The 16,153-nt window shown below is 39.7% G+C and overlaps 1 protein-coding gene across 1 annotated transcript; it reads left to right on the forward strand.

Moving 5' to 3' along the window:
- The first annotated feature begins 2,415 nt into the window (after positions 1-2,415).
- Positions 2,416-4,222, forward strand: ARMCX2 (armadillo repeat containing X-linked 2). The gene is given in 2 exon segments (XM_045817728.1): positions 2,416-3,948; positions 3,950-4,222. Coding segments are annotated over 2 exon segments (1,806 nt in total).
- Positions 4,223-16,153: the final 11,931 nt, after the last annotated feature.

Genomic DNA, 16,153 nt, shown 5'->3' on the forward strand with positions numbered 1-16,153 from the left:
AGTGGGGGAAAAGGAGGAGGCTCTCGCTTTCAGTGGGAGTGGAAACTGGGGACCCAAGCTTACTGGCAATGCGGCCCTCACATGACCAGGAGCTGACTTGGGCAAAGGTGCTTAAAGCCCTGACAGCCATCCTCCATCCTCCTCTGGGTACCAACTCTATTTCACTGCGCACTGCAGTGCGTTTAACCCAGGCGAGGAGGAGGAGAAAATTTCCCCAGATCCGGGCAGGTGGGTGTGAGGGTGGTCATGGCTTGGCACCAATGAAAGGGGTAGTCACGAGATGCGGGATTCTGAGGCCGCTGGGGCCTCCGCTTCACGCTGTTCTGGCTGGCTTTCCAAATCCCCGCGATCAGTCGCAGACCATTTTGGTGGGCCTCGGGAAGAGGGGGAGGGGGAACCGAAAGACTCTATATACTTGCGGAGAATCCGCTTACTTCCTCTCCCAGCCAGTGTTTTTCGGTTTTGTTTTTGACACTCAGGCACTGCACCCCAAGTCCTGTCTTGTTTTGAGAGGAGGAGGGAAGAGAAATAAAAGCGGCAGAGTAATAAGGCCAGTGGGGAAGTTGGGGAAGGGTAACCGAGGGTCCCCCAATTTGGAAACAATCTGGCAGATTCATTCCCACCCTCACTTTGCAGATAGCTCCCCCCATCCCACCACCATCTCCGCACCTTTTCCTCCCTGCCAGCCGGTTCTTTGTCTTTTGGAGGTGCTGGGAAATAGGGGTGCCAGCCTCTGTAGGGGAGATGGAAGGTTTGGCACTTTCTGGGCTTCAAAGGAGGGGGGAACCCTGAAAGAATCTGGTATTAAACCGCCATGCTAACACCCAGGCTACTTTCCAGACACCTCCGGCCCATATGGCCCTTCACCTCCGTGGGTTTTTTTTTGTTTGTTTGTTTGTTTGTTTGTTTGTTTTTGTTTTTGCAGTTTTGGAAAAAGAGTTTGGGTGCCCTGGCAGGAGAAATGGTGGTTAACAGGGTATTTGGGTGGAGTGTGGAAGGAGTTGCCCAGAACGGAGAAACAGTAGAAAATCACGACCCTCAAATCCACAGGGCAGACATTGGGGTTCCAGTTCTGCAGGTTAATACTAGGCCTGGGGAGTTGGGGACTAAGGGCAAGTGGTCACAAGAGGGAGCACTAGATTGCTTGGCAGTAATCCTCGGTACTATGTCCCATCCAGCTTTCACTTCACCCTCGCCCCGCCCGTTTCTGCTTCCTTGCAGAAGAATTGGTATGGCTGTCTGTCCCTGAGAAATGGTGGACAGGGAGCCTGGCAAAAGGAAGGAGGGGCTGAGCTTGAGCACCAGGGGAGTCTGCGCAGGAATGAGGGATTGGGGTGGAAGGGGAGAGGTGAGAAGAATTGAAGGAATTGAGAGATGGAACCATTTGTTATTTTGGTACTTGACTGCTAAAAGGCAATTATTTGAACTTGTCCTGGGTTTGTTCCATCCACCAGATTCCAACATCAGCTGTCTGTATTTCTATCTTTCAGTCTGTTCTTAAGATGAAGCTGTAACTGAACGTAAGGAGGGAGAAACAGCCCTCAATCCTTTGAGGTTAGTATGGGGGCAAGAACTGTCTGGGAATCCCTGGTGTGGATGTGCCAGAAACCAGAGCAGATCTGGAACCAGAGGTTCTTCTTCCTCCATCTTCTTTACAAGACAACCTTGCCCTGGGCCTGTCCTTTTGGTGCAGGGAGGGTGTGTAGCATCAATCTACCTTCTTAACTAAAGGTTAGAGAAGGAAGTGATAGGGATGGAAAGAAGAGGTTTGTGAGAGAAAAACTTGGCCCACAGGGGTTCAAATCAGACAGGAAGCAGAATCAATCTATCAAAGGCCCCAAAACACCCTTTCTGGGATCTCTCAACAGGTCTGTCTTCCTTTTGGGCTTTGCACAACTACAAGCCTGTTGGAAAAGGGCAACCTGCTCACAGATAATTCGTATGTGCATGAGCACCATCTGGAGACCCTTGGGGTCATGGGGGGAGGAATTGGAGCAGAATCTGGGGTCTCTACTGAGTTTCCTGCTCTGCATCCGCTTTCCTGACATCAGTACTGCCTCTAAACCCCTATTTAGGTGCTGGGAAATTTTTCTCATTAACCAGGGCAAGCTAAGAATGAAGATGTATAAAATGGATGACCAGGGTCCTGAATCAGCAAACACATGCCTGGACACAAGTGTCTGGGTACTAGCCAACCCACCAAGGTCATGTTCCCAAACTCTTCTCTAGGCCTCATCAGGCACAAAGTGAGCCAGAGCCCTAAACTTCATTTCTATCCTTTACCATATGTCTTGCTTGACTTGCAGCCTCTGCAGAACTTGTGAGCCTGAGTTGAAGTGCCTTGCTCTGGGTACACATATCCTGCTTGGGCAAGCCAACTCCACCTCCAGATCAGATAATTATTCCAGCTACACCATGAGCCGAGTTCGGGATGCTGGCTGTGTAGCCGCTGGGATAGTCATCGGGGCAAGTGCCTGGTACTGTGTCTACAAATACACTAGGAGAAGAAACCAGACAAAGAAGAGACTGGCCAAACCCAAGGCAAGGGCTCTAGCTGGGAATGGATCCAGGGATAGAATCAGACTAAGGGCTGGATTCACAATAGACTTTGGGCCAGAATTTCATTCCCCAACCCCAGTCCACACTGGGAAAGAGGACAGGGCCCAGGATGAGGCCTCTGCCCTGGATGCAGCTGCAGCTGAGGTAGTGGCCCCAGCTGCATCCAGTGCTGAGGCTCAGAGTGGGACTGGAAGTCAGGCCCTGGAAGCAGAAAGGGCCTGGGTTGGGCCTCAGGCAGAATCAGTAGTTGGGGCAGAACTGGCTTTGACAATGGTACCAACTCCCAGGGAGGCAGAGACCCTCATGGCTGCAGAGGCCCCCACAATGGCAGGGACTCCAAAATTGGCAAATGCCCCTGGCACAGCAGAAGCTCCTAGGGCACCAGCAGTGCCTCCCAGGACACCAGCACTTACTGAGGCAGCAGCACCTACTGAAGCAACAGAGGCTTCTATACTACCTGGGCTTTCTGAGGCTACAGAAGTTCCTGAAACCTTGGGATCCCCTAAAACAGCAGCAGCTGCCAAGAAAGTGACTCCTGGGGCTCATACTGGGGTTATAGCTAAGGCTGGGTCAGCAACTGGAGCTGTACCCAAAGGTGGAGCCAAGGGTGGAACCAAGTCCCAAACTGGAGGCAAGGACAAGGGCAAGGGCAAGAAAAACAGCAAGGTTGAAGTAGACCAACTGGGGCTGGGATTCCACCTTGGGGGTGGGGCTGCAGCAGCTGCTGCAGCCTCTGCTAATGAGGGGCAGGCTTTCCTGGCAGAGGTCCCTGATTCTGAGGATGGGAAGTCCAGTTTGACTGACACAGAATCGGAGTCAGACTCTGAGCCTGAGACTCAGCAGAGAGGGAGAGGGAGGAGACCTGTTCCCATGCAGAAGCGCCCCTTTCCTTATGATATCGATGAGATTCTGGGTGTCCGAGATCTAAGGAAAGTACTTGCTTTGCTTCAGAAATCAGACGATCCTTTCATCCAACAGGTAGCTTTGCTCACTCTGAGCAATAATGCCAATTATTCATGCAATCAAGACACAATTTGTAAATTAGGAGGCCTCCCAATTATTGCAAACATGATCAACAAAACTGATCCCCACATTAAGGAAAAAGCCTTAATGGCTATGAATAACCTGAGTGAGAATTATGAAAATCAGGGCCGGCTTCAGGTATACATGAATAAAGTGATGGATGATATCATGGCCTCAAATCTGAACTCAGCAGTACAGATAATTGGACTAAAATTTTTAACAAACATGACTATTACTAATGACTACCAACACCTGCTTGTCAATTCTATTGCAAACTTTTTTCATTTGTTATCTCAAGGAGGTGGAAAAATCAAGGTTGAGATTTTGAAAATACTTGCAAATTTTGCTGAAAATCCAGATATGTTAAAAAAAACTCCTGAGTACCCAAGTGCCATCATCATTTAGTTCCTTCTATAATTCTTATGTGGAATCAGAAATTCTTATTAATGCTCTTACTCTATTTGAGATCATCTATGACAATCTCAGAGCAGAAGTATTCAACTACAGAGAATTCAATAAAGGTTCCCTTTTTTACTTATGCACTACATCTGGAGTGTGCGTTAAGAAAATTCAAGCTTTAGCAGATCATCATGACCTTTTGGTGAAAGTGAAAGTTATAAAACTAGTTGACAAATTCTGATTGGCTATGTGTTCTCAAAAGACTTGAGGAAATTCCTGGGTTCTGTAGTCTGGAAGCAATGAAAATTGAAAGTTACTGCTTCTCCACTTGCTCATATTATAAAGTGATTCTCTCAGCTGGCAGGTTTGAATAATGTATCATCCAGAGTGATGTTATCTGTGACAGTTTCCAGCTTTAAGCTAAACCACTTTATGAATACCAAATAGTCCTTTTGTATTGAAAACGCATTTGTGACTTTAATCATGCTGCTTGAATGGAAATATTTTTACTAGTTCCTCTATGTGAATTGAAGTGAACTTGTCCATTATTAATAGCCTACCCTTCTATCATTTGTTTTGACTTGAATCTATCCACCAAAGACTTCATTTGGGTATCATCAATAAAGTTGTATGTTTTGACTGATAAAAAGATTGTTCTAATGCTTGAATTTAAAATCTAACTGGACAGATAAGATGCATAAATACAAAAGAATTGGTAACAGTATGTAGTCATATATATGCCCATTGTTATATGTATGCTGTCTGGCTAAATGAAGCAGAAGTTGATAGAAAGCTTTGAGGAAGGGAACAGGTAAGCTGAGTCCTTGAGGATAGCATGAGAAAACAAGGGCATTTGGGAAGAGGGAAATGGTTTGAAAAAAAAGGCACAGAGGTGGGGAATCTGTTCCAGTGATAAGAAGATAACCAGTTGGACTGAAATGGAAGTTGTAAGAAGAGGAGTAATGAGAGAGAAAGGGAGAAATGTAGGGTGAGAAAGGTTTAGGGAAGATCTTGATCCCAAGTTGAGATACTGAAATACTGCCCTGTCATATTCTGGAAATTACTGGATTTTTTGTTATTGTTGACACTTACAGATGTACCCCCTTTTCCCCCTCCACAAAGCTCCAGCCCCAACCCCAGCCTTCACCACATTGTTGTGTGTTCGTCGGCTATGCATATTTGCATGTATGTTCTTCAGCTGATCTCTTTCAGTCCCTCCATCTCCCTACCCTCTGAGATTTGTTAGTCTGTTCCATGTATTCATGTGTTTGATTGTATTTGTCCAAAAGTTTATTTTGTTCATTAGATTCTGCATATGAGGTCATTTGGTATTTGTCTTTCTCTCACTGGCTCATTTCACTTAGTGTAATATTCTCCAGGTCTATCCATACTGTTGCAGAGGGTAAGAGTTCTTTCATTTTTGTAGCCATGTAGTATTCTATTTGGCAAATGCACCACAGCTTTTTTTATCAGCACATCTACTGATGGACACTTAGACTGTTTACTAGAAATTTTGACAAAAAGAAAAATAATCTGGTGGCAATGTGCAAGATAGATTGGAGCTGGGGCACTGTCAGAAGATGTAGAGACTGAAAATAAGAACATTTATTAGGAATGTATGATAAACCAAGCATGAGATGAAGAGTGAAATAAGACAGTGACTATAGTAACTGTTAGGGAATAATGGTAATAAGAGACTCTTACCAAAAAAAAAGTACCAAGATCTGTCTGATTTTGCTGTAGATCAACAGAAAGGGAAGCACTGAATAATCTGGTGCAGGTGCTGATAGAGAAAACTCTCTTTCTTGGGCAATTCTGGTTACTAAGTAATGTCAAAGTGAGTTGTTATTACTAATGATGAGAAAAAGTAGTGTGACAGATAGAATGACTCTTGGTGCAAAGAGTGCTCCCCGACCCTGCAAGGTTAGAGGTCTAGGACTGCTCTTCTTTTAGAAAAGAGGCAGTGGCAAGAACTTTATGGGAGTCCTAACTGCCCCACCCTCTTCACTTAAGAGCAGTCATCTCCCTTTCTCTCCTCCTTGGCCCACTGAAGCAATGAAAGCAGAAAATGAGAAAGGTCCTAGAGATTTTCCAAATCCAGCTCACTTTCCTGCCATGCCTCACAAAAACCCCATTTGTTTCATTGTATGCCAGGCTGTGGAAGAGATAGAGATAAGGACTCTGGGGAGGTGGGCACATAGAAAAGGGACAGATTGGTATTATATATTGGCACAACTTATCTGAAAGGCCATTTGGCAAACTTCATAGGAAGCTTTAAAGATGTACATGCCCTTCAGCCAAGCATTCTACTTGTGGGATTTTTTTCTTAAAGAAATAATCAAATAATTGTACAGAGAAGAATATATAAAAATGTTCATTTAAGCACTGTTTCTAAGAACAAAATTAGAAACAATTTAAATGCCTATCTACTATAGAATTAGCTAAAAAATAGGTGGTATACTCACAGAGTAAAATGTTGTACAACTATTAAAAACTGTGTTGTACTTGTATAATATTGGCATGAAAAGGTATTTATTCACCAAATGTAAGAATCTGTGGCATCAGTCAAAAAAGACTCCTGCAATTGAAAATGGGTGAAAATTCTTTCAGATATGTATTATGTAATCTCTGTGTATTTTTACACAGAATTGGAATCATATTGTACATCAGTAGTTCTTGATTGTATAGTCCATAGGCCACTTCAGGTTCCTGGAACTATAAGGTCAGAATTATTTTCAAAACAATACTAACATGTCATTTTTTATTTTCACTAAGTTAACACTTGCACTGATGGTGAAAAAGCAATGGTGGGTATAACTCAAGGCGGTGTCCCCAAACTTTACTAGTAGTGATTGCTTTCCTTACAGTCACACTCTCAAAAAATTTTAAGTCAGATTTCACTTTAAAATGTCCTTAATGGAGTGCCTGTTTCTTTAATATTTTTGTGATAAAATAGGAAGTGTTCACAGACACTAGTATGCATAGCTTAATAAAATACTTGTCGCAAAGAAAAATATTTGCAGTCACTTGAGTTGGGCCCTGAATTAGCTGCTTTTTTTTCACGGAACACCTCATTCTTTTTACTTGAAAGAATGGCAGAAAAACCATGGTTTTTCTGACTTGGGTATTGGACAGACATTTTCTTGAAAATGAATGAGGTGAGCCCTGGCTGATGTGGCTCAGTGGATTGAGTGCTGGCCTGTGAACCAAAAGGTCCCTGGTTTGATTCCCAGTCAGGGCACATGCTTGGGCTGTGGGTCAAGTCTCCTGGTAGGGGGCTCACAAGAGCCAACCACACACTGATGTTCTCTCAATCTCTTTCTCCCTCCTTTCCCCTCTCTCTAAAAAATAAATAAATAAAATATTTAAAAAATGAATGAGGTAAGCCTTCAAAGAAAACACCAAACAATATTTGTCACCAACAATAAAATTTGACCTTTCAAGCAAAACTAAAATTTTGGGAAATTTGCATACTTAACTGTAAACTTGATAGCTTGTAATAGTTAAAGATTTTTCTGAAGAGATAAGTGGTGATAATAATGATGAAAGCTTTTTTTTCTTTTCATATTTTTAGGAAAGAAATGATGGCAGACTTTTGGGCCTAATGTTGATCTTACTCAGTTTTACAGTGACTATTGTAACCCATATGATGTAAAGCATGGGGCTATTTAATAAAGAATATCATTGCTGTGGTAACAAGTCAATCTTGGGTGAATCTAGACCCAAGATTGTTTGAACCCTTACAAAGGAGAATTTGAAAAGATGTCAATCCTGGAACAGTCAAGTCTTACTCTGGGTGAGGTAAAAATAATATCTGAGCTCATATGTTGAAGATGGACACATCAGCATCTCTTGGCTTAATCACAGCTATTCAGGTAATCCAACCAGCTTCCTTTGCTCTGATTAGGAATGGAAACTTCCATTTCACTCAGATGAAATATATTCCCATACAGAGATATGTAGCCTGGCCTTATTAATGAGCTAAGAATCACAATAAGCAAATACCATACTTTGCCATGTACAATGCACACTTTTTTGCTCAAATTTTTGAGGGAAAAATAAGGATGCACATTGTACATGAATATAATGATTACATACCATGAGTATAACAATGGGTATAATAATCCCATATATAATGCTCACAAAAGTGTGAGTGCACAATATATAGGGAAAATATGGTATTTCATTTCCTAAAGTCTAAGTTTTGCATCTTAAATTACATCAAATGAGAAAGATCAACAGCATAGTCCAGGTATGATGAGATTTAAAATGGTAGCTCTTTGGAAAGATTTAACTTAGTAAAATAATAACAATAAGTAACCAGGAATTAAGTACTGGCTATTTGGTGTTCTATTATTTCTGAAATGTGACTGTTGAAACATTCCTTGGATATTCTGTACTATAGCTTTTATCTTTTACATTGTGTGTCCAGACTATGGGTGAAGTGGGACAGTCCTCACAACTATGTTTTCAGTGAATACTCCTGTCTTCCTTGCTTTAATTTATTGGTCTGGGTAAGCAATTGGATCAACAAATGATCATGTTCTTGTTTTTTTTTAAAAAAAGTATATTAATCACAGGTCTGTCATTTTAGTAGTAGAGCACAAGGATGAAGTGATACAAACTTCTGCACTTGAAGTCCCTGAAGCCACACTTGTTTCCACCCTTTATCAGTTAAAGTTATTCAACTTTTCCATTATGTGGAACCTGAGAAAGAATATACATACTAAGAAAAGCTTAAATTAAAACAGACAAACAAACAAAAAACAGAACCTAGAAGCCATTTCTACACAGGAGCCTTTCACCCAAGCCATGGTTTTGGAAGAAACCTGCTTCCTGCACTAAACTACCTGCTTGCCCTGTATTTCTGCCATCTGAGCTTACCCTTATAAAGAAGTCCCTGGAATTATATTTCAACCAATATGACTGAGACTTTCCCTGTACAATTGGATCTACTCGGCTATATCCCCATTAGTATCTTCACTGACCACTCAGAGTGGCCCCACTGTGGCCAATCAGGACAATGTTTTTTGGACCAGTCAAACTGGAAGAATTTAGAGGCCTCATTTGCATGAAGTTGAACCAATCAGGGACCAGAAACAGGTACTTTTCTTTATGTAACTGAGCTTCCCTCCAGGAGGGCACACTTTCCATTTCCATGGAAGACTGAAAACTGTGTTCCCTGGTTGGAACTGAAACATGGAAGACTTCTGGTGGGTCCAGAGCAGAGCAAAGCAGACTGGAGAAAGTGGAGCAGACTGGAGCAGAACAGAGCTGTGTAGCTCAAGAGGAGCCTCACCCCAGGGCTACCTGACCCCAGGGTCTCCTCACAGCCTTGCTATTCCACCGCCATGCTGCTTCATAATTGAGCTGTAATATTATTGACCTGCTCCACAGCTGTGCTGTTTTCACAGCCATACTGTATTGCAACTGAGCTCTTTGCACTAAATACAGTTTCCCTCTTCATTGAACACTATAGTGGGGATTCCTGTTGGTGTTGAATTGGCACCAACAACCATCAGTTGACATTCCCTTGTAGAGTACATCATAATAACCTTTCTTAAATTTCCACTTTGTACTGGAGCAAAAGACAAGAGATTAAAATTAATACCAAAAATGGGGTAGTAAACAATGGAATCTCAAGAAAATGTGGGATATTTAGGTTGAGGTGGGAAAATTGCAAATGAGACTTCCTTCTACCATATTGGGTTGAAAACTAATAGCCTACAGTTAACTGAGATTCTTACAGTAGATTATAAGTGACAAGGGAGTTGTTCATATAGAACTATTTTATGGAGAAGAATTAAGTGGGATAAAATATTTGTTTTTAAGAACACTGAGCAGCTTCCAGTGAAAACAATGGGTAGACTAAATTATGGAATATGTGATTCAATGTAAAAGATGAAATAGAGCCATTATGGAATCCTGCTGCAAGGATACCCTTCCACTTACAGCTTTCTTTAAGACTGAGACAACTTGTAGCATAAGTTTAGGAACTGGTCTTTTCTATTAGTTAATTGTAATATCAGTGTAATTTACTTTTTCTCAGTGAATCTGGGAAGATGTGTAACCAAAATATGTGATCTTGGAAATCCTGAGCCTTTCTGGGTCTTCTGAAAATAATTTCCACTCCACACTACTTACAAAACAAATAAATAGCAATTTGCTTCATATGCTCTCTCTGAGAACATCTTAAGTATGAAGATAATATTGCAATATCAGAACAAAAAAGAGGAGAATTATAGACTTTGAGTGTGCCTAACAACAAATATAAGTTTATATCAGTCCAAAGTAATTGCAATTGGGGTTCTCAGCTATTATTTATATATTTATTAGTTCTAGACTTAAGTTAGATATGCATGATAAAAATGTAAGAGTGACCACTAAACTAATAGAGTGTCTATGTCTAAGGCATTAAAGAAAAATACACTAGGAAACAAATTAATCCAAAAAGGTAAGAAGTTAGAAAAATAGAGTCTCAAAAAAGCAAAAAAAATAAAATAGAATTCCCATGGCCCACATATATTAGTAATAACAATAAGTAAAAATGGGTTAAACTTACTGGTTAAAAGATGGTCAGATTTTTAAAATTCAGCTATGTGTATATATATATATGAATAAGCATGTAGATATTTTGAAAGTAAAAGGATAGAAAAATATACCATACAAGCACCAGCCAAAAGGAAGTTAACATAACCAAATTAATAAGACAAAATTGATTTTAGAATAGAAAGCATTATTAAAGATAAAAATAGGCGAAGGGTAAAAAAAACTGTACATCTGTGTTACAGAATACTATTTAGCAATAAAATGGAATGAACTATTGATACACACAACTTGAATGGATCTTGACAGCATTATACTGAATGGGGAAAAAAGTCAATTTCAAAAGGCCACACTGTGATTCCATTTATATAACATTCTTGAAATGAAAAAATTATAGAGATGGAAAATAGCTGTAGCTAAAAGTTAAGAATGATGGAGTGGAGAGAGTGTGTGGCTAGAAAGAGGTAGCAAAAGGATATTTTTGCAGTGATGGAATAGTTCCATATATTAATTGCAATGGTGTGATGAAATGACATAAAACTATACATACACATTGTATCAATGTCAATTTTCTAATTTTGATATCACCCTATAGTTATGTAAGATGTAGCCATTTTGGAAACAGTAAGAAAGATACAGAAAATCTCTTTGTACTATTCCTACAATCCCTGTAAATCTACAGTTATTTTAAAATGAAAGTTTTAATGTAACAAAAAAGTTAAATTCACCAAAATATTATAAATATATGGGCACTTAATAAAGTAATCTCAAAGTACATAAAGAAAACTGTTATAGAACTATAAAATGAAATGAACAAATCACCAATCACATGTAGGATTCAGCACCCTTCTTTAAAGGACAAGATGAACAAAAAATATTAAAGATTTAAAATAGCAAACAATAGAATCAACACGTTGATTTAATGGGCATATACAGAATCCTGAACCTACTAATAGAAGAATACACTTTCTACTCAGGCATACATAGGACATTTACAATAATTGATCATGTGCTTGACCATAAAACAAGTCTCAGCAAATTTCTAAGAATTAGTATCATAGAGATCACTTTATCTGACCAAAATGCAATTAGAAATCAATAGCAACAAGATAACATTTATTTTATTTTTTTATTTTTATTTTTTAAAGATTTTATTATTTATTTTTAGAGAAGGAAGGGAGGGAGAGAGAGAGAGAGAAACATCAATGTGCAGTTGCTGGGGGCCATGGCCTGCAACTCAGGCATGTGCCCTGACTGGGAATCGAACCTGCAATGCTTTGGTTCGCAGCCCATGCTCAATCCACTGAGCTACGCCAGCCAGGGCATTTATTTTATTTTTTAAAGACTTTTATTTATTTATTTTTAGAGAAGGGGAAAGGAAGGAGAAAGAGAGAGAGAAACATCAATATGTGGTTGCCTCTTGTGAGACCCCCACTGAGGACCTGGACCACAACCTAGGTTTACACCCCAACTAGGAATTGAACTGGCAACCCCTCAGTTTGCAGGCCTGTGCTCAATCCACTGAGTCACACTAACCAGGGCAACAAAAAAAAAACATTTAAAAAACCCATGTGTTTGAAAAAAAAAAGTGTTTGAATATTTTAAAACATGCTTCCAAATAATTCATGAGTTAGAAATAGCATAATGGAAATTTTAAAATATTGAGAACTGAATAACAATGAAAATACTGAAGACTAAAATTTGTAGGTTTCAGTAAAGAGATATTTCAAGGGAAATTCATGGCCTTAAATTTTTATATTGTATGATATGTCCAGAATAGTCAAATCTATAGACAGAAAGTAGCATCATGGTTGGCAAAGGCTAAGGGGAAATGGAGGAGAGATGGAGTGTGATAGCTAATGGATACAAGGATTCACTTAAGGGTGATGAAGATATTTTAAAGTTAATTGTCATATTGGTTGCACAACACTGTGAATATACTAAAATATTTAATTTTACAGTTTAGGCAAATTATTTAGTATGTGACTGATCTCTCAATAGAACTGATAATTTTTGTTGTTTAATTTTGTTTATTTGCCATGTAACAGGACTTTTTCAATGTGTTTGAATTTATTAATTTTCTGTCCTAGATTTTTATAATGATTTTTATTGTTGTTCAAGTATAATTGTCTTCATTTCCCCACCACCACCACAACCCCTTGCCTCACCCATCCCCACCTCCCACCCTTGAACATACCACCTTTGCCTTTGTCCATGGAGAGCATCATTCTAAGTGAAATAAGCCAGGCAGTGAAAGACAAATACAATATGATCTCACCTATAAGTAGAACCTAACTGAAAAACAAACAACCAGGCAAAATATAACCAGCGACATTGAAATACAGAACAAACTGACAGTAACCAGAAGGGAGGGGAGACAGAGATAATGGGGGGAAATAGGAGAAGGGACATCAAGGAACATGTATAAACTGTTATTTTTAATATCTTATGTTAGATCCCTGGCTGGAGTGGCTCAGTGGACTGAGAGCTGTTCTGTGAATCAAAAGGTCACCAGTTAGATTCCCAGTCAGGGCACATGCCTGTGTTGCCGGCCAGGTTCCCAGTAGGGGGCATGTGTGAGGAAACCACACATTGATATATCTCTCCCTTTCTTTCTCTCTCCTTTCCCCACTCTAAAAAATAAATAAATAAGTTCTTTTAAAAAATCTTATGTTAAAATAGAATAAAAGCAAAATTTAATAAGCTAAGCATCCTAATTAAGAAAGAAGTTAGAAAAAGATCAAGAGAATAAACCTAACAACAGAAGAATGAAAAAGACAAGAGCAGAAATAGATGAAACAGAAAGCAAAAATTCATTAGACAGTATAAAAAAGCCAAAAGCTGGTCCTTCAATTGGTACCCTGAAAAAGGGGAACCTTTGGTGAGGCTAATCAAGAAATAACAGTGTAAATAAACAATATTAGCAATGAACAAAAAGGAATAATATTGAATAAGCAGAGATGTTAAAAGATAAGAGAATACTATGATTAATTTTATAACAATGAACTTGAAAACATGGGTGAAAATGTTGGATGGATTCCTTATAAAATAGAACTTACCAAAACTGACTCAAAATAAAAACTAACCATAAAACCCAAAGGGTTCTGTAATGACTGAAGATATTCAATCACTTTAAAAGTCCCTCTGTCCCTCAAATAGGCTCAGACTGAGGAGATAATTACAATCTTATATAAAGAAGAGAAATTAATATCATTCAGTGCATTTTATGAGACTAGTACTGCCCTTTATATCAAAACTAGACAAAGTCAGTGTGAAAAGAAAAGTTACAAATAAGTTTCACTTATAAACACAGATATGAAAAATTTAAACAAAATGCCAGCTAGAAGAATCCAGCAATATATAAAAAATATTTCATGATCGCCCTGGCTGGTGTAGCTCAGTGGATTGAGTGAATCAAAGGGTCACCAGTTTGATTTCCAGTCAGGGCACATGCCTGGGTTGCAGGCCAGGTCCCCAGTGGGGGCCACATGAGAGTCAACCACACATTGATATTTCTCTCTGTCTCTTTCTCCCTTCTTTTCCCTCTCTCTAAAAATAAATAAATAAATCTTTAAAAAATATTTCATGATTGATGTAGGGATGCATAATTGCTTTATATATATATATATATATATATATATTTAAAAATTTTTAAAGATTTTATTTATTTATTTTTAGAGAGGGAAAGGAGGGAGGGAGAGAGAGAGAGAGAGAGAGAGAGAGAGACATCAATGTGCGGTTGCTGGGGGTTCTGGCCTGCAACCCAGGAATGTACCCTGGCTGGGAATCAAACCTCGGACACTTTGGTTCCCAGCCCGTGCTCAATCCACTGAGCTACACCAGCCAGGGCTCATAATTGCTTTAATAGTTTAAAAAAACCTGTCAGAGTTTGATTGACATATTCTATTTATATGGGACTATTAAGATTCCAAAAAAGCTATGTCAATTTTGAAAATAAGCATACCAAGAGGTACTTTGAGAGATCCCAAGATGGTGGTGGAGTAGGTGGAAACTACACTGATCTCCCAGGACAAAACTGACATTACAACTAAATTATAGAAAAATCATCATGAATAACCAACTGAACACTAGCTGGAGAAAGCCTTTTAACTAAGGACTTACAGAAGATGCCACATCATCACAACAAGACTGTTAGGGAGTAAAGAGGCATGAGAGGACTGGCTGGGCTCCTATGGGTGGCAGCTGAAAATCTGGAGGGGTATTTCAGTGGCTGGTGGGTTCCCCTTGAGAAGTGTGGCATCTAAACCCTAGGTTAGTCTCCCCAGGCTAGAGCACCAAAACTAGGGAAAAAATCAAATAACAACCTGCTATGAAAAGCAGCAGGGTTTCTGTCTTCCAGGGACAGACAGTCAGAGACACAGAGAGCCTCATAAAGGGCCATGACATAAACTTTTGTTTGTAGCAACTTACCCTGGGCTCCAACAGTGGGAAGCCAGAGCAGACTAGAGCCACATGAGGAGAGTCTAAGATTGGTGTTACCAGGGAGAAAGTTGAAGTTTCATCCAGCAAGATCACTTTGCACATACTGTATAAGCCATGTTTCTCAGACAGAACACTCCCCTCCAAGCATCAGTAGCCTGAGGGGAAAAATACTCCACCCACAAGAATCCCCCTCACCTCACCCTGAGGAGCTTAAGGCTGGCTGCTGACAAGTACAGATGCGGCACTTCTAGTGATTAAGCCTAACAGAAAGCCTGCAGGTAGAGGCAGGTATCTGAAAGCTTTGAGACTTCAGCTGACTCTCCCCAGATCCAGTACTGGTAAAAGCCAGATTTGCTCTGCAACTTCATTCTTTCTGCACACACCCAGGACCAGCAGAGAGAGCCACAAGCTGTGGATCACTGATGGCTTTAAGCAGGTGGCCCAGGGCCAGTCACAGGCAATGTCCAACTTAGCTCTGCACCAGAGTCTGTGCAGATCTACCTAATACAATACATACATACAAAAAAAAAAAAAAAACACAAAGAAGCAGCCAAAATGGAATGACAAAGAAACAGGCCCCAAATTAAAGAACAAGAGACTTCCCCCAGAACTAAATGAAATAAAGGTAGGCAACTTATCAGATACAGAATGTAGAATAATGCTTATAAGGATAGTCAATAGCATGAAAAAGACATAGAAACCATAAGAAAGGAACAGTCAGAAATAAAGAATGCAATATTTGAAATAAATAATGCATAGGAAGAAATAAGCAGTAGGTTAGATGAAGCAGAGTATCAAGGCAGTGATTAAGAAGACAAAGTAGAAAAAAGCAGGCGAGAAGCAAAAAGAAAAAGAATTAAAAAGAATAAAGAGTGCTTAAGAAACATTTGAGATAACATGAAGCATAACAACATCCACATCATGGGAATATCAGAATAAGAGAATGAGCAAGGAATAGAGAACTTATTTGAAGAAATAATAACCCAAAACTTCCCTAACCTGCTAAATGGAAAATACACACAAGTTCAACAAGTATAGGGAGTCCCCAAAACAATGGATCCAAAAAGGCTGACACCAAGACACATCATAATTAAAATGCTAAACCTTAAAGTATAGAATCTTAAAACCTACAAGAGAAAAGCAGTTCGTTACCTACAAAAGAGATCACATTAGACTGTCACTT

The sequence above is a fragment of the Phyllostomus hastatus genome, unplaced genomic scaffold (assembly GCF_019186645.2).
Source record: "Phyllostomus hastatus isolate PE091 unplaced genomic scaffold, TTU_PhHast_1.1 phas_scaffold_28, whole genome shotgun sequence".
Classification (NCBI taxonomy): domain Eukaryota; kingdom Metazoa; phylum Chordata; class Mammalia; order Chiroptera; family Phyllostomidae; genus Phyllostomus; species Phyllostomus hastatus.